Source organism: Engystomops pustulosus, chromosome 8, assembly GCF_040894005.1.
Source record: "Engystomops pustulosus chromosome 8, aEngPut4.maternal, whole genome shotgun sequence".
NCBI classification, from domain to species: domain Eukaryota; kingdom Metazoa; phylum Chordata; class Amphibia; order Anura; family Leptodactylidae; genus Engystomops; species Engystomops pustulosus.
The window spans coordinates 79667687-79690927 of record NC_092418.1 but is presented as its reverse complement, the minus strand read 5'-3'; the positions used below and the strand labels follow the sequence as shown (position 1 = coordinate 79690927).

At 43.5% G+C, this 23241-nt stretch overlaps 1 protein-coding gene across 2 annotated transcripts in view; it reads right to left on the bottom strand.

Moving 5' to 3' along the window:
- Nucleotides 1–23241, bottom strand: part of LOC140074662 (putative methyltransferase DDB_G0268948) — a 62463-nt gene that overhangs the window by 16058 nt on the left and 23164 nt on the right. Inside the window, exons 2-6 of one of the 2 annotated variants that reach the window (XM_072119721.1) lie at nt 20690–20831; nt 8249–8412; nt 7949–8162; nt 4991–5094; nt 1524–1661 (exon numbers count right to left, since the gene is read on the bottom strand). In XM_072119721.1, coding sequence (XP_071975822.1) covers nt 1524–1661; nt 4991–5094; nt 7949–8162; nt 8249–8412; nt 20690–20800 — 731 coding nt within the window. In that variant the 5' untranslated portion in view covers nt 20801–20831. The remainder of the gene's footprint in view (nt 1–1523; nt 1662–4990; nt 5095–7948; nt 8163–8248; nt 8413–20689; nt 20832–23241) is intronic. The other variant, XM_072119722.1, reaches the window with a different exon arrangement.

Sequence of the window (23241 nt, the reverse complement as noted above, 5' to 3'; positions counted from 1 at the left end):
AAGGAAATTCCATCACCTGTCCCTACATAGTATTTCTCCATTTATATGGTATTTGTCCACTGACACAAGGGGGCACATTTACTTACCTGGTCGGTGAAGTTCATTGTCAGACGATCATGCACTCTGCCGCGATTCACTAAGATTGTGCGCCCGATATATTGTGCAAGTGTCGCTTCCCCGCTCAGGTCCGCCGGAGTTCACCTTCTTCTTCGTGGTGCATGTAAGTGCATTGTCTTGCGACACAATTTGAAAGTTAAATCCCGCGCTCAGTCTGAATCAGTCAAATAGTCCAACGGCATGCCCCCCAATATGGGCCGCATGGAAGCCAGCGAAGCTGCACCAAAAAACAACTGTGTTGGACACAATCCCAGCACAGAGACACCCGTCAAAGCCGTGCAAATCGAAAATGGTGCCAAGTACAACAAAAGTGCGATCCGCGACCTTTAGTAAATAAGCCGCAATAGGGCTCATTTACTAAGGGCCCCGCGGACCGCACTTTCGTTGGACATCCCGACAATTTCCATTTTGTGCCGCTGGGACAGGGATTTAAAAGGGTTTTTTGGTGCACTTTGGCGCTGGCTTTCATGCGACAGGGGGGGGGGGGGGCGGGCCGTCGGATGATCCGACGGATTATGACGAACTGCGGGATTTAACTTCAAAATTGTGTTGCATACCAAGCACTTACATCCCCCGGGAAGGTGAACTCCGGCGGACCTAAGTGGGTAAGAGAAATATGCATGAAATCGGCGCACGATCTAAGTGAATCACGGCACAGTGCATTTCGGGCGGACAATGCACTTTCGGGAACTGCCCCACTGTCTCTAAATTACTAAATGCTATCCAATTCATTTGCTTTTAGTCAGAATAGATTTGAACCTACAGCCATGACTGTCTTGCAGGCAATAATGTTACAGTGCAATTAACCTTTAACCAATACATTTACCTGCAGTTAATTGAAGGATTTATCTAACTAGGAGCCTAACTAGAGGTTACATAGAATTAAGCTGTAACACTGGTGTATAGGGATGTATCTTCTAAGAGATCTCTCCATATATCTCTACATTATCCTTTTTCAAAAATGTAAAGCATATAATTAATACAATTAAATTTAAGTAATAAAAATAAGACACAACCTAAATTATACATTTTATATTACATTACCAGGTCATGCTTTAAAATACATATAATAAGCTGTTACAAATTAAAGGCTATACAGTAAAAGCTAAAATATCTTCCTGCAAGCCTCTGCTATCTGGGGTAACAGGTAACCAATGACAGTTGTGCTGGTGAGAATGAACAAGCCTCCTTGGTTATCCACAATCTCTCATAATTGAATTAACACTCACAATATATACCAGTTTAATCTTACATACAAATTCAACTTAAGAACAAACCTAAAGAACCTGTATTGCACAAAACCCGGCAACTGCCTATAAATTCACCAAAATATGATATGTCAGCAAATTAATATTAAATGCATGAAAAGCAATAAGGATTTCATAAAAACATGTTTTATACTGTACCTTCTTTCTACATGTATGAGAAATTGTTTGGCTCTTTCTGCATCTTTCTCTAAGAATTGCTGAAACATATAAATTGACTGGAAAAATCCAATAATTTCTGGAATGGTCATTGGTGATTTGACATTTATATCAGTTATCCTGCAAAAGAAGAATACACTCTTGAAAATGTGGAATCTGGTAAAATACACATGTATCAGGAATTATGGATGAACTGGAAGGCAGAACGTGAGTAAGATCTGCTGCAGTTCTTTGTACAAATAACATAATAAATAAACAAAAAAAAACACAAAAAAAGTAATGAATTGGAACACTTGAGACACATAAAAGGGTTAAAATGCAAGACATTATTGGTTAAACATATGATGCTTTCTCATATTTCCTCCTTTATCTTAAAGAGAACCCGTCATGCAAAATAATGCCCTAATCTAAATACTGACATTAGAGAGCATTGCCTCTATCCCTTCATTGTCCCTCTACATGGCTGTAAACCTAAGCAATGAGGTCCCAAATCTGTATGCAAATGACCTGTGAGATGTCCAATGAGTCATTAGCATATTCAAGCTGTCCAGCTTATTAATGAGTGGGAGGCACAGCCGAATCCCCAGTGCTTGACTGACAGCCTGTATAATGGTGTAATGGCTGCTCCATGTGCTTCCTGGTGCTGGCGCCCCCTGCAGCCTGTGTGTGCATGTGTATGTGTAAGTGAAACATACAACAGCTCCAGACAGCCATGTTATAGCAGAACATGTCAGGTACTTTTGTAGCTGATGTCTTGGTCTCTCACATGTGTATTAGGAGGGAAGCATGTCAGCAGATAAAGCACAGACACTAGCAATGCTTTACTGTACATTACACACAGACATGAGCAGGGGGAGGAGAGGGGAGGGGTAACAGGGGTGACATCACTGCCTCTGACCATGTGACCATCCTCATTTACATAATAAAGAATAGATGATTTTATAATGATTAATGTATGAACTGACTAGATAAAGGCTGGGGTGGGATCCTTGCGAGCTGCTCCCACAGGGAGTTGTGACAGAAATAGTGACAGAGACCTGATGACAGGTGTCCTTTAATGATAGGTGATACATTCTGATTTGATGTGAAATGGATGTTATATTTTAATCAGTTTTATTATAATCATATCTACAGAAAAAAACTTGAAATAGTATTTCTTTATTACTGGCTCACTTGTCCCCTAAAGCAGTGTTTTCATAAAGAATAATGGTAAATGACACCTTTTTTATATTGCTATTGATTAAGTGAGACCTGTATATGTAAAACAATATGATACACTTTGAAAAAATATTTAACTGTTTTGAACTAACAAATTGTACGGACAACAATTACATAATTCGAAAATGGGTCATACAAATATACTGTTTTGGCTTCTTGGTGCCATGGTAAGAATGGTACTTCTGGTACTTCTATGGAATGGCTAATGTTGATTTTAGAAATTTGAAGGTTTTATGTTGCCATAAAGGAGGACTCAGATGACATTACTGTCACGGGTGGTCCCGCGATCCCCGTCACGGATCGCGGGCTCACCCGTGCTGTCGGTCCCCCGCCAGCGCGCCGCAAGCACTACTCACGGGTCCCGGCTCCTGCCCCGCCGGCATCGGCTCCGTCCGCAGCTGCTCCGTCCCCTTTGGCTGTGCGCGCGCGTCCCCGACAGCTAGGGCACGCGCGCGGCAAGTTCTGCAAATTTAAAGGGCCAGCGCGCCACTAATTGGTGCTGGTCCTTTCCCTTTAAACTATTTAACCCTGCCTCTTCCTGTTACCCTTGCCGGATCTTTGTGCCTTGCGCCCTAGAGAAAGCTGTATTCTGATGCCTTGTGTTATTCTTGAGATTTCCTGTTGTGACCCCAGTTCCGTTTCTGACTACGCTCCTTTGCCGCCTGCCCTGACCTGTTGCTACGACTCCGACTACGAACCTGTGCTGCCTGTCCTGACCTCCTGCCTGACCCCGACTACGAGATTGCCTGCCGATTCTGTACCTCGACCTTGGCTGCCACTGCGGACAAGTCACGCCTGTGGAACGACCTGGTGGTACCACGCCGCAGCAAGTCCAACCCGCTTTGCAGCGGGCTCTGGTGAAAACCGAGTGCCACTTAGACTCCGGTCCCAGGTAGTGGCTTGTGCCATCGTCCGCAGTGGTTCAGAGGATCCACAACCTCTAAGCCTGACAATTACTAAGAGTAGGGTCAGCTCTGGCCATACCCGGGCAAGTCCCGGGCCCAGAGCTGCAGTGGGGCCGACATAAGACTGTACATAAGGAATCCATGTCGGTGATGGGGGGCTGTATCTAATGAATCCCTAGGAGGTGAGGAGGGCGTTATATAAAATAACCATGAGGGAGCTGTATACAAAATAATCATGAGGGGGCTGATTGGTATACCATATTTTTCCGACTATAAGAAGCACTTTTTAGCAAGTAAAAATTTTGCTAAAAAGTGCTTGCATCTTATAGACCGAAGGTCAGGAGAATCCAGCACTGTCAGACCCTCCTGACCAATGTAATGGAGATTGGGTGAGGCGCTGACAGTCCCACTGCTCTCCACACTGCTCTCTCCCTCTCCCCTCTCCTGGATGTCCCAGCATGCCTACTCACTGCTTACGTGACCTGTGGGGATGTCAGAATCATGTAACTGATCACATGCCTCCTACATCACTCAAGGTCCTGATACTGCAGAAAATGGGGATGTGCTGCGCTGTAACAGGGTAAGAAGAAGAGCAGGGGGATGTGGGTTCTGTTTGTGTGTGTGTGTATTCATGTGTAGAGTAGTTCCCAGTGTGTTCCTTATGTGTGTTTGGTAGAGCTATATTTATGTGTATTGTGGTGCCCAGTGTGTTCCTTATGTGTATATAGCAGAGCTGTGTGTGTGCTTTTATGTGTAGAGTAGTTCCCAGTGTGTTCCATATGTGTGTATTGCAGAGCTGTGTGTGTTTTTGTGTATTGTAGTGCCCAGTGTGTTCCTTATGTGTGTATAGTAGAGCTTTGTGTGTCTTTATGTGTAGAGTAGTTCCCAGTGTGTGCCTTATGTGTGTATAGTAGAACTGTGTGTGTGTATTTATGTGTATAGTGTGTGTGTGTGTGTGATCCTATTTCTGTTTGTGTGTGTATAGCTGTGTGTGTATAGTTGAACTGTGTGTGTAAATGTATGTATGTAGAAGAGCTGTGTGTGTAAATGTATGGATGTAGCAGATCTGTTTATTCTGTGATTTTGTGCGAACAACAGGGATATTTTAATTGGTATAAAATATATTTTTTCCTTTTTGGAAAACTAAATCTGGGGTGCGTCTTATAGCAATGAGCATCTTACAGTCTAAAAAATACAGTATTAAACTAAGTAATAGGGAAATTTTAATGCCGCAATGCCTACTGAAACCTTGAGTCAACCCTGACTAAAAGCATAGTTCTATGAATCAAGAATAATACATTAGGTGAAAGAATGAAAAATAATTACCGTTCCTTGTCTTTTAGTGGAATAGCCTCAAAGATAGTTTGGTACTGGCACAGCATGTGATCTGTGGATCTTGTATCAACATGCTGAAATAAAGTATCCCATGTCTGAAAAATAAAATATGGGATTTATTAAGTGACATATTGATGCTTGTCATGAAAACCAGACAGCAACCAATGTAATAAATCGATCGGGTAAAATGTAGTATGAATATAGGGTATCAAACCTGAAAATATTTAGTGGATATTTATGGTGATAGCCAAGGGAGTTTATGTAAAAATGCAATGAAATAAAACACATTCTTAATAGGTCCAAAATTGCACCTAAAAGGGCCTTTTTCTTTGCCATGATAGCATGACTTTGAATGCCAAGATATCACATTTAATAGGGACTCGATTTATCATAGTATCATAGTTTATTAGGTTGATGTTCATCAAGTTCAACCAAGGCCCATCTTGAAGCTCTTTGCTGTCTCTACTGTGACCAGCGCCTGAGGCTATTCCATAGATTCAAAGTTCTCATAGTAAAAAAGCCCTGGTGCCTCTGGTGATTAAAGGTGGTTAATTCTTCTTTTCTCCAGACAGAGAGCGTGCCCCCTCGTCTTTTGATATGATTTAATCTGGAACAACTTTCCACCATATTTTTTGTATGGACAGTTCAAATATTTATTTATATTAATCATGTCCCCTTGTAGTCGTCTTTTTTCCAGACTAAATAAATCTAGTTATTTTAATTTTTCCTCATAACTGAGACCCTCCATACCCCTTATCAATTTTGTGGATTTTCATTGAACACTCTCCAGTTCAAGGGCATCCTTATTATGGACCAGAGCCCAAAACTGGACAGCATATTCCAGGCGAGGACGGACCAGTGCCTTGTACAGTGGTAATATTACATCCTATCCTGGGAGTTCATATCAATTTTGATACATGAGAAGATCTTGCTGGCTTTAGAGGAAGTTGATTGACATTTCATGCTGTTATTTAATCTATGATCCACTAGTACAGCCAGGTCCTTTTCATCAAGGGACTCTCCAAGATTTACTCCCCCAAGGACATATGTCGAATGTGGATTATTAGCCTCCAGGTGCATAACCTTACATTTATCCACATTGAACCTCATTTGCCAAGTGGACAATCAGTTTCCATAGACTATTTTACACTACACAGCTTGGTGTCATCTGCAAAAATAGACAAAGTGCTATTAATTCCTACCTCTATACCATTAATAAATGTATTAAATTATAGTGGGCCAAGCACAGAATCCTGGGGTACACCACTCATAACTGGTGACCATTCTGATTAGGAATCATTGACCACAACTCTCTGGATACGATCCTTCAGCCAGTTTTCAAACCAATTGCAAATGATTCCTGCCAAACCACTAGACCTTGTTTTACCTATCAGGCATCTATGAGGTACAGTGTCAAATGCCTTTTCAAAATCCAAGACCACAATATTTACAGCAGCTCCTCCATCCAGGGATCTGCTCACCTCTTCATAGAAGCAGATCGGGTTAGTCTGACAACTTCTATCCTTAGTAAACCCATGCTGTCTGTCACTTATTATACTATTTGATGTCACATACTCCAGTATGAAGTCTTTTAGTAACCCTTCTAATATTTTCCCCACAAAGTTAAGCTTACAGGCCAGGTATTGCAAGTTCTAGAGCCTTTTTAAAATATCTGCACAACATTCGCCTTGCGGCAGTCATTTAAACAGCGGCATAGCAATAACAGAACTGAGTTCTTTAAGAATTATGGGGTGTAACCTATCTGGCCCATGAGCCTTTTACACATTTATTTTATTGAGCTTAGATTGGATCATGTCTACATTCAGCCAGTCTAGGATATTACAGGATGCATGACCCGCACTAGAACTGAAATTATGTTATGGAACATTGATCCAAGGAGTTATTGTGGAAATAATTTTCACCTACTATGGGCTTATTAGCTTCTGATAAAATGGAACTTTATGGAAATAAAGCTTTTTCTGAAACGATCACCAGAGTGGCTATTAGTAAGATATTTATTTACAGTCTCTATACCATGGCCTGGTCCATTTATAATCATTTGCAGTATTAATTACACTACTTTTTTATTACAAACCCTCAATCCGAAGCATTATATTTATATTTACCACCAATAGAATAGTCAATGCACTTAGAGACTCAGCTGTGATTGTTCATATAAATCTTTTTAATCTACCCTACTATTAATATCATTCATATTATCATTTTTATTGTATTTTATCACATGCTGTATCATCATAATATGATTTCCTTTTTACTGTATTTTTATTTTCTGATAAATACCTTACAGTCCCTAGGTTATGTACAAGATATGTTCTTTAGGTTTGTTCTTAAGTTTAATTTGTATGTAGGTTGGAATAGGTAGGATAATTTTATTTCCTGTGTGACATTTTTTTGCTGTCACAGGAATAATATTTATTAATAAATCTTACAGACATTAAACATTACAGAGACCTGATCTAGTCTGAGACTAAAGTAAAGGATCCAGAGAGCTTCACCAGAGGTCACAGCAGGCAGAGAGGTCCATCTGTAACTATGGGTCATCTGTAAGTCAGGTGTCCTTAAGTTTGTGTCTGTGGAGTTTTCTCGAGCACAACAATCAAGTTTAAGGCATTCTCTATAGACTGAGTGCTCCTCAAGACATTTATTTGTATTGTGTTTTTTGTCTTTCTTTGGATCAACACTGTTGCATATAAGGTTGGACACGCAGCATTATTCAATATTATCTACTGTATATTGTCTATGATACTATAAATATCTTAATTCTAGAATATTCATTTACACCTATTTATTATGAGTTGAATTGTAGATTTGTATAACAGCATGAAAGATGAATTTGATTATTCTACGATGAGTTAAATTGTAGAATTGTAGAACACACCATAAAATATTTATTATTTGCTTTATTACTCATCTTTACCAGTAAGTTACCTCTAACATTACAACAGTTAGGTCATGTGACAGATTTTTATATTCAATTTCATTGGCTGGAATAAAACCATGTAGAGCCAAGCATCCTTCTCTCTTCAGGACACGCATTGCTTCACTGGCGAATTTATCTATTGTGAACCAATGAGCAGCCAGACTGGCATTCACCAAGTCCACAGAGTCATTCTTCATGGGTAACTTCTCAGCCGCAGCCACCCTATACACAGAGATATAAATACCAGTGTGACCAATGTCATCTAATCCTACTATTATAAGCAGAAATTCAAGCTGGTAAATACTCACATGTATGACACATTGCTTGCTGTATTATACTGTTCAGCCACATTTATTTGGGAATCACTGATGTCTATTCCTAGGACCTTCTTGAAGTGAGGAGCTAGAGGAAGAGTAAAACGTCCAGTCCCACAGCCAACATCCAACGCCATCTCAAGAGGCCGCCCATTTGTCTACATGAAAAAAGCAGATAGCATTCGGTAAAGCATTTGTTTCCACACATATTTTTTTAAAATTATATTGGCTATAAGATATTGGGGCTCATTTACTAAGGGTCCACAGAGCCCATTTTCGTTGGGTTTCCCGACGATTTCCTTTTTGCGCCGCATTTAACAGGAGATTTTGGCACACGTGATTGAATTTTGGCACATCGGCGGCAGCTTGCACACGACGGAAATCGGGGGGGGGGGGGGCAGGCCGTCGGACAACCCGACTGATTTGGACAACGCGCAAGATTTAACATTTTGAATTGTGTCGCAAGACATGCACTTACAAGCACCAGGAAGAAGAAGGTGAACTCCGGCGGACTTCGGCGGGGGAAGCAACACATGCAGGGTATCGGGAGCACGATCTTCATGAATCTCACCGGACTTCATCCTCGTCGGACTGTCTGGATCGGGGATCGTGACAGGACCGAGTAAGTAAATTTGCCTCTATATCTTTAAATTGAAAGTACATTTGCTTGAAACTACTTTTAAAGAATTGCTTGAACATACGTATGAGCATCATTAAGGTCAAATCATCAACCTAAAGTGGAACAAAATGGTGGAGTACCAATTAGGATCAACGGGTGAGAAATAGTTCAGGTCAATACCTACAAGTACCTGGGTTTGTACATTCATCACAGGCTTAAATGGAGGACCAATATCGACTGGGTATTCGACAAGGCGATGACCAGGTTGCACTTATTGAGGAAGCTGAGGTCATTCCAAATCTCCACCCTAATATTAAAAATATTTTACAAAACTATGATGGGGTGCATATTGTTCTATGCAGTTGTCCATTGGGTAGGAGGCTTAAACAGCAGAGAAAAACTCAACAAAGTTATCCCAAGAGCCCAGAGCACTATTGGGGAGACGCTGTGTCCGCTAGAGAGAGTCTGGGTAGCCAGAATGTCTTAAGAAATTTGACGCCATTGCGATAAACAGCACCTTCCGACTACACAACACACCACTGCAGCAACGGAGCAACATAAGTCATCTCTATCGCCAGGTGTGGTACCATACAATGAGGTTCCACAATTCCTTCATCCCCAAAGGCAATAAAACTATTTAACCATACAATGGCGAAAGCGAAGGACTAACTCACACCCATTACCAGTAGTAATTGTAATGTTATTTGTGTTGTTTATTATGGAAAACGCTGTTCATGCCTTGCACAAAATTGATGCAAAAAATTATTTCCCAACGGGATTAATAAAATGTTATTTTAAAATTATTTTAATTCAATTTTTTTTTCTATTTACACCATTTTTATGAATATCTTCAGAACATACACCAGGAAAGCTCCCAGCGTATACACTGACTGGACATATCCATATTCAGCACTTTGCAAGCTGAGACATGCACTAGGATTGAAAATTCAATAACAGATTTTTTTAAGCTTTTTGTCAGGATTCAGTGTTCCGCTATTTCATTAAACTAGACCTGCAGGATACATGGAAATCTTGCTTTGAAACCTGGTTGGATTATGAGACTCAGAGCTGTATCAGCGGTAGTTTGATTGGTGCAGGGTAGAGATGAGCGAGCACTAAAATGCTCGGGTACTCGTTATTCGAGACGAACTTTTCCCGATAGGAATTTTATAGACAGATGATTGATGGTAGATTGATGAAAGAAGATAAATATGAAAGATTATATAGATTTATAGATGCAGAAATATAAAGCAGATTATATATAGATAGCAAGATGATAGAAGATAGATATGTAAAGATAGATAGCTACATATGAGATAGATATCATAGATCGATAAATAGATTTATATATAAATAAACAAAAAGCTAGATAGATAAATGTACGAGTAAGATAACTAGTAGAGATGAGCGAGCACTAAAATGCTCGGGTACTCGTTATTCGAGACGAACTTTTCCCGATGCTCGAGTGCTCGTTTCGAGTAACGAGCCCCATTGAAGTCAATGGGAGACTCGAGCATTTTTCAAGGGGACCAAGGCTCTGCACAGGGAAGCTTGGCCAAACACCTGGGAACCTCAGAAAAGGATGGAAACACCACGGAAATGGACAGGAAACAGCAGGGGCAGCATGCATGGATGCCTCTGAGGCTGCTTAATCGCACCATTATGCCAAAATTATGGGCAACAGCATGGCCATGACAGAGTGACCGAATGAGGCTAGATAGCATCTAAAACATCAAATAATTGACCCTGACACTATAGGGGACGGCATGCAGAGGCAGCGGCAGCGGCAGCAGCGGCAGGCTAGAGAGTGTCATGGCAACATACCCTAAATGGACTCAGGCTTCAAACCAATGGGTGGCAGAGAGGAACCAAAGGAGGTGAGCAAGAAGCGCTCAAATAATATCGGTACATGATAAAAGTTTGCCAGTATATTTTGTGGATTACACAGCAGGGTGGCGACAAAGTTAACATGGAAGCCATGAAAACAACCCAAAATTCTGCCTGACACAGCTCGTTTGATAAGGGGACCATGTATGGAGGCAGTGAACTAGTAGTAGATTAAAGGTGCTGCAGTTAAAACTATGTTAGTTGGATCTTGGCATGGAGCTGGCGCTCCGCTGCCAGGCGAGCTTTCGCCAATCCAAGCCCCTGTCTCTAGGCTACTCCCCAAACAGCACTTCTAAGAACCTTTTGTATAAGATCAAGTGTAGTAGCGTTCTTATAAGTTTGGGATATGGCGGGTGAGGGGAATGTAAACATCTGCGCAAGAAGCGCTGAAATAATATCCGTAAATGAAAAAAGTTTTCCAGTATATTTTGTGGCTTACACAGCACGGTGGCGACAAAGTTAACAAGTTTGATGTGGAATGCCCTGTAATAGCTCTTGGGCGGTGTGCCTTTTATCACCTAGGCTCAGCAGTTTGAGCACCGCCTGCTGTCGCTTAGCGACGGCACTGCTGCTGTGCCTAGAGCTACCGACTGATGGCGCCATGCCCACGGATGGTAATTCGGAGGAGGAGGAGGTGGAGGAGGGGTGGGAGGAGGAGGAGGCATAGTAGGCCTTTGAGACCTGGACCGAGGTAGGCCCCGCAATCCTCTGCGTCGGCAGTATATGACCAGCCCCAGGGTCAGACTCGGTCCCAGCCTGCACCAAGTTAAGTGTAGTAGCGTTCTTATAAGTTTGGAATATGGCGGGTGAGGGGAATGTAAACAGATGCGCAAGAAGCGCTGAAATAATATCCGTAAATGGTAAAAGTTTGCCAGTATATTTTGAGGATTACACAGCAGGGTGGCGACAAAGTTAACAAGTTTGTTGTGGAAGCCATGAAAACAACCCAAAATTCTGCCTGACACAGCACGTTTGATAAGGCGGCCATGTATGGAGGCAGTGAACTAGTAGTAGATTAAAGGTGCTGCAGTTAAAACTATGTTAGTTGGTTCTTGGCATGGAGCTGGCGCTCCGCTGCCAGGCGAGCTTTCGCCAATCCAAGCCCCTGTCTCTAGGCTACTCCCCAAACAGCACTTCTAAGAACCTTTTGTATAAGATCAAGTGTAGTAGCGTTCTTATAAGTTTAGGATATGGCGGGTGAGGGGAATGTAAACAGATGCGCAAGAAGCGCTGAAATAATATCCGTAAATGGTAAAAGTTTGCCAGTGTATTTTGTGGATAACACAGCAGGGTGGCGACAAAGTTAACAACTTTGATGTGGAATCCATGAAAACAACCCAAATTTCGGCCTGACACACCTTGTTTGATAAAGGGACGATGTATGGAGGCAGCTATATGGACGACTTTTGGAGGTAGCAATGGAGACAACGTGTGGAGGCTGCTATGGAGACAATTCAATTTGGATAGTGCCTGTATGTGGCAGTCCAAAAAAGTTTTCAAACCAGAGGAGCAGGTAGGTGGCCCTCCAGAAAAATGGAATAGATTGAGTGCCTGTATGTGGCAGTCCAAAAAAGTTTTCAAACCAGAGGAGCAGGTAGGTGGCCCTCCAGAAAAATGGAATAGATTGAGTGCCTGTATGTGGCAGTCCAAAAAAGTTTTCAAACCAGAGGAGCAGGTAGGTGGCCCTCCAGAAAAATGGAATAGATTGAGTGCCTGTATGTGGCAGTCCAAAAAAGTTTTCAAACCAGAGGAGCAGGTAGGTGGCCCTCCAGAAAAATGGAATAGATTGAGTGCCTGTATGTGGCAGTCCAAAAAAGTTTTCAAACCAGAGGAGCAGGTAGGTGGCCCTCCAGAAAAATGGAATAGATTGAGTGCCTGTATGTGGCAGTCCAAAAAAGTTTTCAAACCAGAGGAGCAGGTAGGTGGCCCTCCAGAAAAATGGAATAGATTGAGTGCCTGTATGTGGCAGTCCAAAAAAGTTTTCAAACCAGAGGAGCAGGTAGGTGGCCCTCCAGAAAAATGGAATAGATTGAGTGCCTGTATGTGGCAGTCCAAAAAAGTTTTCAAACCAGAGGAGCAGGTAGGTGGCCCTCCAGAAAAATGGAATAGATTGAGTGCCTGTATGTGGCAGTCCAAAAAAGTTTTCCAACCAGAGGAGCAGGTAGGTGGCCCTCCAGAAAAATGGAATAGATTGAGTGCCTGTATGTGGCAGTCCAAAAAAGTTTTCAAACCAGAGGAGCAGGTAGGTGGCCCTCCAGAAAAATGGAATAGATTGAGTGCCTGTATGTGGCAGTCCAAAAAAGTTTTCAAACCAGAGGAGCAGGTAGGTGGCCCTCCAGAAAAATTGAATAGATTGAGTGCCTGTATGTGGCACTCCCAAAAATTGTTTAAAACAGAGGACCGGGTCGGTGGCCCTCCATAAAAATTAAATGCATAAAGTACTATAGCTAGAGCCAGTGGGCCCTGTCAAAAAATAGCCAGTTTCCTCTGCTTTACTGTACAAAGAGGAGGAGAAGGAGGAAAATGAGGAGGAGGAGGAGTGGAAAAATTATTCAGGTTGAGCTTCCTTCACCTGGTGGAGATTGGAAATTAGGAGAAATCCAGGCTTTATTCATCTTGATAAGCGTCAGCCTGTCAGCGCTGTCTATCGGTGATGATGCCACCAGCTGCACTGAAAACCCGCTCGGACAAGACGCTAGCGGCAGGGCAGGCAAGAACCTCCAAGGCGTACAGCGCCAGTTCGTGCCACATGTCCAGCTTTGAAACCCAGTAGTTGTAGGGAGCTGTGTGATCATTTAGGACGATGGTATGGTCAGCTACGTACTCCCTCACCATCTTTCTGTAAAGATCAGCCCTACTCTGCCGAGACTGGGGACAGGTGACAGTGTCTTGCTGGGGTGACATAAAGCTGGCAAAAGCCTTGTAAAGCGTACCCTTGCCAGTGCTGGACAAGCTGCCTGCTCGCCTACTCTCCCTCGCTACTTGTCCCGCAGAAGTACGCCCTCTGCCGCTAGCGCTGTCAGAAGGGAAATACTGTTTCAGCTTGTGCACCAGGGCCTGCTGGTATTCATGCATTCTCACACTCCTTTCCTCTCCAGGGATGAGAGTGGAAAGATTTTGCTTGTACCGTGGGTCCAGGAGAGTGAACACCCAGTAATCGGTGCTGGAATAAATTCTTTGAACGCGAGGGTCACGGGATAGGCAGCCTAGCATGAAATCTGCCATATGTACCAACGCGTAAGAATTCACTCCCCTCACTGGCCTGACTGTCCATTTCCTCCTCCTCCAACTCCTCCAACTCCTCTTCTTCTGCCCATACACGCTCAACAGTGAAGGACTCAACAATGGTCCCCTCTTGTGTCTCGCCAACATTCTCCTCCTCTTCCTCCTCATCCTCCTCCACCTCCACCTCCTCCGATATGCGCTGAGAAACAGACCTAAGGGTGCTTTGGCTATCAACAAGGGAATCTTCTTCCCCCGTCTCTTGTGAGGAGAGCAAAGCTTCCGACTTTATGCTGACCAGAGAGTTTTTCAACAGGCCAAGCAGCGGGATGGTGAGGCTGATGATGGCGACATCGCCACTGACCATCTGTGTTGACTCCTCAAAGTTACTCAGCACCTGACAGATATCAGACATCCACGTCCACTCCTCATTGTAGACTTGAGGAAGCTGACTGACCTGACTACCAGTTCTGGTGGAAGTTGACATCTGGCAGTCTACAATCGCTCGGCGCTGCTGGTAAACTCTGGATAACATGGTCAGTGTTGAATTCCACCTCGTGGGCACGTCGCACAACAGTCGGTGAGCGGGCAGTTGGAGGCGGCGCTGCGCTGCCCTGAGAGTGGCAGCATCTGTGCTGGACTTCCTGAAATGCGCACAGATGTGGCGCACCTTCGTGAGCAAATCAGACAGATTGGGGTATGTCTTGAGGAAACGCTGAACTATCAGATTTAACACATGGGCCAGGCATGGCACATGTGTCAGTCTGCCGAGTTGCAGAGCCGCCACCAGGTTACGGCCGTTGTCACACACAACCATGCCTGGCTTCAGGTTCAGCGGTGCCAGCCACAGATCAGTCTGCGCCGTGATGCCCTGTAATAGTTCTTGGGCGGTGTGCCTTTTATCGCCTAGGCTCAGCAGTTTGAGCACTGCCTGCTGTCGCTTAGCGACGGCACTGCTGCTGTGCCTAGAGCTACCGACTGATGGCGCCATGCCCACGGATGGTCGTTCGGAGGAGGAGGTGGAGGAGGGGTGGGAGGAGGAGGAGGCATAGTAGGCCTGAAACACCTGGACCGAGGTAGGCCCCGCAATCCTCGGCGTCGGCAGTACATGACCAGCCGCAGGCTCAGACTCGGTCCCAGCCTCCACCAAGTTAACCCAATGTGCCGTCAGCGATATATAGTGGCCCTGCCCGGCAGCACTCGTCCACGTGTCCGTGGTCAGGTGGACCTTGTCAGAAACGGCGTTGGTCAGGGCACGGATTATGTTGTCTGACACGTGCTGGTGCAGGGCTGGGACGGCACATCGGGAAAAGTAGTGGCGGCTGGGGACCGAATACCGAGGGGCGGCCGCCGCCATGAGGCTGCGAAAGGCCTCGGTCTCTACTAGCCTATAGGGCAGCATCTCCAGGCTTAGCAATCTGGAGATGTGCACATTAAGGGCTTGGGCGTGCGGGTGGGTTGCACTATATTTGCGTTTCCGCTCCAGCGTCTGGGGTATGGAGAGCTGAACGCTGGTGGATGCTGTGGAGGATCGTGGAGGCGACGATGGGGTTTTTGTGCCAGGGTCCTGGGCAGGGGGCTGACTATCAGCTGACACAGGGGAAGGAGCAGTGGTGTGCACGGCCGGAGGTGAACGCGCTTGTTGCCACTGAGTGGGGTGTTTAGCATTCATATGCCTGCGCATACTGGTGGTAGTTAAGCTATTAGTGGTGGAACCCCTGCTGATCCTGGTTTGGCAAATGTGGCACACCACAGTCCGTCGGTCATCCGGTGTTTCCTTAAAGAACCTCCAGACTTCTGAAAATCTAGCCCTCGCCGAAGGAGCCCTCGCCACGGGAGCTTCACTAGTTGACACATTTGGCGCTGATGCACCAGCTCTGGCCCTGCCTCTCCGTCTGGCCCCACCACTGCCTCTTCCAACCTGTTCTGGTCGAGGACTCTCCTCCGTCTCAGAAGCACTGTGTTCACGCGGCCTCTCAACCCAGCTTGGGTCTGTCACCTCATTATCCTCCGATCCCTCAGTCTGCTCCCCCCTCGGACTTCCTGCCCTGACAACAACTTCCCCACTGTCTGACAACCGTGTCTCCTCATCGTCGGACACCTCTTTACACACTTCTTCCAGTACGTCAACAAGGTCATCATCACCCACAGACTGCGACTGGTGGAAAACCTGGGCATCGGAAAATTGCTCATCAGCAACCGGACAAGTGGTTTGTGACTGTGGGAAGGGTCCAGAAAACAGTTCCTCAGAGTATGCCGGTTCAAATGGCAAATTTTGCTGGGAGGGGGCAGACTGGGGGGGAGGAGGCTGAGGTGCAGGAGCTGGAGGAGTGCCGATTTCGGTGACATGGGTGGACTGCGTGGAAGACTGACTGGTGGACAAATTGCTCGAAGCATTGTCGGCAATCCACGACATCACCTGTTCGCACTGTTCTGGCCTCAACAGTGCTCTACCACGAGTCCCAGTAACTTCAGACATGAACCTAGGGAGTGTAGCTCTGCGGCGTTCACCTGCTCCCTCATAAGCAGGTGGTGTCTCACCCCGCCCAGGACCACGGCCTCTGACCCCTGCAGTAGTTGGACGCCCACGTCCCCGCCCTCGTCCTCTACCCCTAGCCCTCGGGTTAAACATTTTGAAAATGAGAGTTATAACTTTAATTTTTTTTTTAACTTTTTTTTGTGTTTTTTTTTTTTGTGTGTTTTTTAGTTTTTAAAACCAAACGATGCTATCCTATTGCTATGGCTATTTTCTAGCCAAGTATTAAAGCACACTACTATGCCAGATGAGATGACGCTGAGTTATGAAAAAAATAAACGTAAAATAAAAAAGGAAATGGCAGACTGTACCTAATTGAAATCCAACCCCGGGCCCTAATAAATTTTCCCACTTCGGTCTTTGCGATGGATATGTGCGTCATTAAGCGCAAAACACAGTGGTCGCAAGTCTCACTCCAAATTGCTCACAATTTGCTAGTAGATGCACTGCAGCAACTACAGCCACCAGCAGATCAACCAGAAATCAAATATATATAACGCTACTGTAGGCGTAAGTAAGCCGTTTGGATTCTCCTATGGCTATTTTCTAGCCAAGTATTAAAGCACACTACTATGCCAGATGAGATGACGCTGAGTTATGAAAAAAATAAACGTAAAATAAAAAAGGAAATGGCAGACTGTACCTAATTGAAATCCAACCCCGGGCCCTAATAAATTTTCCCACTTCGGTCTTTGCGATGGATATGTGCGTCATTAAGCGCAAAACACAGTGGTCGCAAGTCTCACTCCAAATTGCTCACAATTTGCTAGTAGATGCACTGCAGCAACTACAGCCACCAGCAGATCAACCAGAAATCAAATATATATAACGCTACTGTAGGCGTAAGTAAGCCGTTTGGATTCTCCTATGGCTATTTTCTAGCCAAGTATTAAAGCACACTACTATGCCAGATGAGATGACGCTGAGTTATGAAAAAAATAAACGTAAAATAAAAAAGGAAATGGCAGACTGTGCCTAATTGAAATCCAACCCCGGGCCCTAATAAATTTTCCCACTTCGGTCTTTGCGATGGATATGTGCGTCACTAAGCGCAAAACACAGTGGTCGCAAGTCTCACTCCAAATTGCTCACAATTTGCTAGTAGATGCACTGCAGCAACTACAGCCACCAGCAGATCAACCAGAAATCAAATATATATAACGCTACTGTAGGCGTAAGTAAGCCGTTTGGATTCTCCTATGGCTATTTTCTAGCCAAGTATTAAAGCACACTACTATGCAAGATGAGATGACACTGAGTTATGAAAAAAATAAGCGTAAAATAAAAAGAAACTGGCAGACTGTGCCTAATTGAAATCAAACCCCTAATAAATTTTCCCACTTTGGTGTTTGAGGTGGATATGTGCGTCACTAAGAGCTAAACACAACGGTAGCAAGTCCCCCTGCTAATTCCTCACAATATGGTACTAGCTGCACTACTAGTGCCAGCAAGCCCAGCCACAAGCAAATAAAAAAAAAAAGTATAACTTTATTGTAGCCCTAAGAAGGGCTGTTGGGTTGTTGTAGAATCACTCCTGCCTAACAGTAAGCTAATAGAACACCCTAACGCTTTCCCTGACCAGCAGCAGCTCTCTCCCTAGCGGCATCCAGACAGAGAATGATCCGAGCAGCGCGGGCAGCGGCTAGTCTATCCCAGGGTCACCTGATCTGGCCAGCCAACCACTGCTATCTACGTGTAAGGGTACCACGTCATGCTGGGTGGAGTGCAGAGTCTCCTGGCTTGTGATTGGCTCTGTTTCTGGCCGCCAAAAAGCAAAACGGCGGGAGCTGCCATTTTCTCGAGCGGGCGAAATACTCGTCCGAGCAACGAGCAGTTACGAGTACGCTAATGCTCGATCGAGCATCAAGCTCGGACGAGTATGTTCGCTCATCTCTAGTGCAGGGCACCGGTCAGCCGTTGGAAGCGGCCTCCATGGGCTGGATCACAGTTCACCTGCTTCACAGTTCACTGGTTGCTGATTATTTTGTTTGTTCTAAGCACTTCTGTCTGTCCTCGATTTCCTGAGACTTGTGGTACACCTGTTAGTTCCTGTTCATGACTCTGTGCAACAGCCAATGCTTACACCCTGTCTCCTGACTCTGACAAGAGACTGCTGAGTATTGTGGTATGCCTGTTGGTTACCTGTTCCAGACTGTGTCCATCTGCCTATGCTGCTACCCTGTACCTTTCAATGCTGGAACCCTGAAATTGCCAGTGTTAAGACCCTATACCTACCATTGCTGGGACCCTGTAGCTGCCAGCATTAGAAAGCTGTAGCTGCCAAAGTTGAAACCCTGTAGCTGCCAGCTTTGGAACTCTGTAGCCGCCAGGTAAGCCCCTGAGGAAACATGGACACAAGAAACATGCATTGGGGAGCCTCACCTTCAGCATAGTAGACTGCATGCTAAGGTTTAGGAAATATTTACTATATACTCTGGACACTCTATTCTTTTGATGAGTTCAGCGTTGGAACATTGTAGCTGCCAGTGTTGGAACTATGTAACTACTGGTGTTAGAACCCTGTATCTGCCAGTTTTGGACCCTTTTTTCTCCAATAGTCGGTAACTCTGAATCCAGCGTGAACTGTGCCCTGTATTAAGCTCTGCATAACCCCAGCCAGAGACCTGTGTACCCTTAGCCTGAATCCAGAACTATGTGCACCCTGTTTATTTTACTGGACTTATTAAATATCTATTTATTTTTCAAACACTGACATTTGTATTTCTTTAAGGTCAAAATAAGTTTCAAACAGAATTTTTTTTTTCTCACTATGAAGTGACTTCCCTGCCGACTCTAAACTCTATCTCAAAATATGAATCTTCTCTGCTTAAGAGGGTATTTTAAAACAGACAGGAGCTAAAAGTTTAATGGGGTAAGGTATTGTAAGAGTGTCCCTTTAATCAATTGTTAGAATAACACATTTAAGGGAAATCATAATAAGGCATGCTAATCCACACTTACTTAAAGGAAAATTTATTTTTGGTTTAGAAATATGTGACTTAGCCTCAGGGTACATTCAGAGCTGACATGTTTTCCCACTACTATATAGTTTAAAGCCCATTTCTCAACGCGTATATATTATGGTTTACTGAGACCCCTCTCTCATAGTTTCCATCATGTTGTTAGTCTGTAGCAGCAGCCTTCAGGACGCAGCAAGTTTGTATGTTAAGGCTCGGTCTCTTTTTTTGTAATCTGGCGTGTGTTGCTTTAAATGATAACTTTTGGACACTTCAACTCACCGAAATGATTTTGAGATTGTTCTTTTGTGACACGTCATGTATTAGTGGTAGATTTTTCTTGATTTTTTTCGTTTTGCCAATTTATTTTGAGAAATTTGTCATTTTCAAAATTTGAAATTATCTTTCGTGACTGATAGCTTTATCACCAAAATTAGTTACTTACTAACATTTTACAACTTTATGTTTACCATTTACAACTTTATGTTTTCATGATATTTTAAAAGTCCTTTTATCCGTATATCATGGTAGACAGCTTACAAATCGAAAAGTGGTTTTCATTTTTTTAAAATAAGTTTCAATCATAAATTATTAGAATCCCCCTATGAACCCTCCCTTGTTTTCAAATGTATCCCCTTAAACTACTAGAAACTGCTTTTAGGAAGATTTTTAACCCTTTGAGCACTGCTAATTAATACAAAATAGAGTTGAAATTAAGAATGGTCTAATTTTGTCTGTAATACATCCACTTATCTCTAAAATTTACACATTTCCAAAAGATAAAAAGACAAAAATCATCTTAAAATTTGTTACGTAATTTCTCCCAAGTACAGAGACACCGCAAATGTTAGTTGTTGCATTGATGCACAGTAAGGTGCAGAAAGTAAGCAGCTTCTAGTTTTGTCCTTAAGAGTTGAGTGGATTTCAGTTTTCTTATTTTTTGCTAATTTTGTAGGCTATCAAATTTTAGTTTTTCCTTTGGAGGGGCCATATGATGGAATTTTTTTTGTGGGATGAGATGTTTTACTAAATTTGCAAAATAAAACCGAAAGTGGGGAAAAGAATCGATAATTTTGGCATCACTGTCTACCAAGTGGCGTAACAGTTTCATTTTTTTGTCTATGGAGCTAGTTGAAGGCTTGTCATGTTTAGCTTCATGCATAAAAAGGACTGAAATAGCCAAACTCAGACGCAAACAATATTATTTCACTTGCTTTTTTTTTCACATATGTTAAAACCATATTGAAGATTTCATTGGAGACTGGAAACATATTCCTTTGATATGCTAAAGAAAATGGCATCCTCGAGAATAGTTGGACCGCCATAATGGCTTTGTTTGTTTCCGGTTTTAAATAACTGTTAAATAAATAGAAATTATATTAGAATAGTAGCTGGTAACCAAAATTACAATTTCAACCACTGTTATCACCCCCCCCTTCCATAACCTATTCAAGTTAAGTTTTTGAAAAAACTAAGGCTGTGGCCACACGTTTTACTCACGTTGCAATCATAACCCGACGCTAGCGCACAGGGGGTGGACCTCGGGGCGATTGATAACCAGGCCCCGTTGTCCTGCAATTAAACAATACAAGACCCCGGAGCAAGATTACTGATCATATGTGTTTCCCTGGAAACTCATATGGGTTTGGGCGGAGGCCAGCCCCCTTTGTGCTAGCATCGCATTATGAACGCAATGTGAGCGGAACATGTGACCGTGGCCTAAAGAGAATGCCATGCCTGTATCATAACAACTGCATAACAAGGTTATATTAAACAAAAAGACATGTGAGTCAGCTCACCACAAGTGCACAAAACCAAAATTTGAGGGATCAACCTAAGTATTCAGCAAACAAAGAGTATTCCGCACTAGTGAGGTTTGCTTATAATGTAGCAGACTTTATTTACAACACAGATTACAAAAAACTTAATAACAACAAGCCACATGTGGCAGGACTACATTTCGCAAGGTCACAGTAGTTGTATAATGTTGGCTTATATGATCTTATGATCTTACACACACAAATATATATATACACTCACCGGCCACTTTATTAGGAACACCTGTCCAACTGCTCGTTAACACTTAATTTCTAATCAGCCAATCACATGGCGGCAACTCAGTGCATTTAGGCATGTAGACATGGTCAAGACAATCTCCTGCAGTTCAAACCGAGCATCAGTATGGGGAAGAAAGGTGATTTGAGTGCCTTTCAACGTGGCATAGTTGTTGGTGCCAGAACGGCTGGTCTGAGTATTTCAGAAACTGCTGATCTACTGAGATTTTCACGTACAACCATCTCTAGGGTTCACAGAGAATGGTCCGAAAAAGAAAAAACATCCAGTGAGCGGCAGTTCTGTGGGCGGAAATGCCTTGTTGATGCCAGAGGTCAGAGGAGAATGGGCAGACTGGTTTGAGCTGATAGAAAGGGAACAGTGACTCAAATCGCCACCCGTTACAACCAAGGTAGGCAGAAGAGCATCTCTGAACGCACAGTACGTCGAACTTTGAGGCAGATGGGCTACAGCAGCAGAGGACCACACCAGGTGCCACTCCTTTCAGCTAAGAACAGGAAACTGAGGCTACAATTTGCACAATCTCATCGAAATTGGACAGTAGAAGATTGGAAAAACGTTGCCTGGTCTGATGAGGCTCGATTTCTGCTGCGACATTCTGGTGGTAGGGTCAGAATTTGGCATCAACAACATGAAAGCATGGATCCATCCTGCCTTGTATCAACGGTTCAGGCTGGTGGTGGTAGTGTCATGGTGTGGGGAATATTTTCTTGGCACTCTTTGGGCCCCTCGGTACCAATTGAGCATCGTTGCAACGCCACAGCCTACCTGAGTATTGTTGCTGACCATGTCCATCCCTTTATGACCACAATGTACCCAACATCTGATGGCTACTTTCAGCAGGATAATGCGCCAAATCATCTCAGACTGGTTTCTTGAACATGACAATGAGTTCACTGTACTCAAATGGCCTCCACAGTCAACAGATCTCAATCCAATAGAGCATCTTTGGGATGTGGTGGAACGGGAGATTCGCATCATGGATGTGCAGCCGACAAATCTGCGGCAACTGTGTGATGCCATCATGTCAATATGGACCAAAATCTCTGAGGAATGCTTCCAGCACCTTCTTGAATCTATGCCATGAAGAATTGAGGCAGTTCTGAAGGCAAAAGGGGGTCCAACCCGTTATTAGCATGGTGTACCTAATACAGTGGCGGGTGAGTATATATATATATATATACATATATATATATACATATATATATATATATATATATATATATATATATCCTTTATACTTTGGTTTGGTGACTTTTATGTGTCATACATTGAATTTTTATTCTACAATTGAGTTTTATTAGAAAGTCCTTAATTTATAATGTATGCTTAAATTTATACTTTATGCCTGTCACCACATTTTTCACAAATACAGCTAGTGGCAGGTTCCCATAGAGCCCTAGTAACTATCTGACACCCTGCTTTTAGCTATAAATCGTTTCCCTCAGATCCCTTTAAAATCAGAGTTATAATCTTGCCTGGTAACTATGCAGCTTTGGAGTGAGTCGGGGTCATGGCCTAATGTCATGTGACCAAGATAACATCATCAAAGTTCATGCTGTGAACTTCATGTGCTGTGAACTTCTGTGATTTCATGTGATACGATATGCTGTGATTTCATGAGATATATGCTTGGTGTACAGTTTTCTCATACTAAAAAGCTGAAGGACCTGCAATGATGTCACCCTGGTCA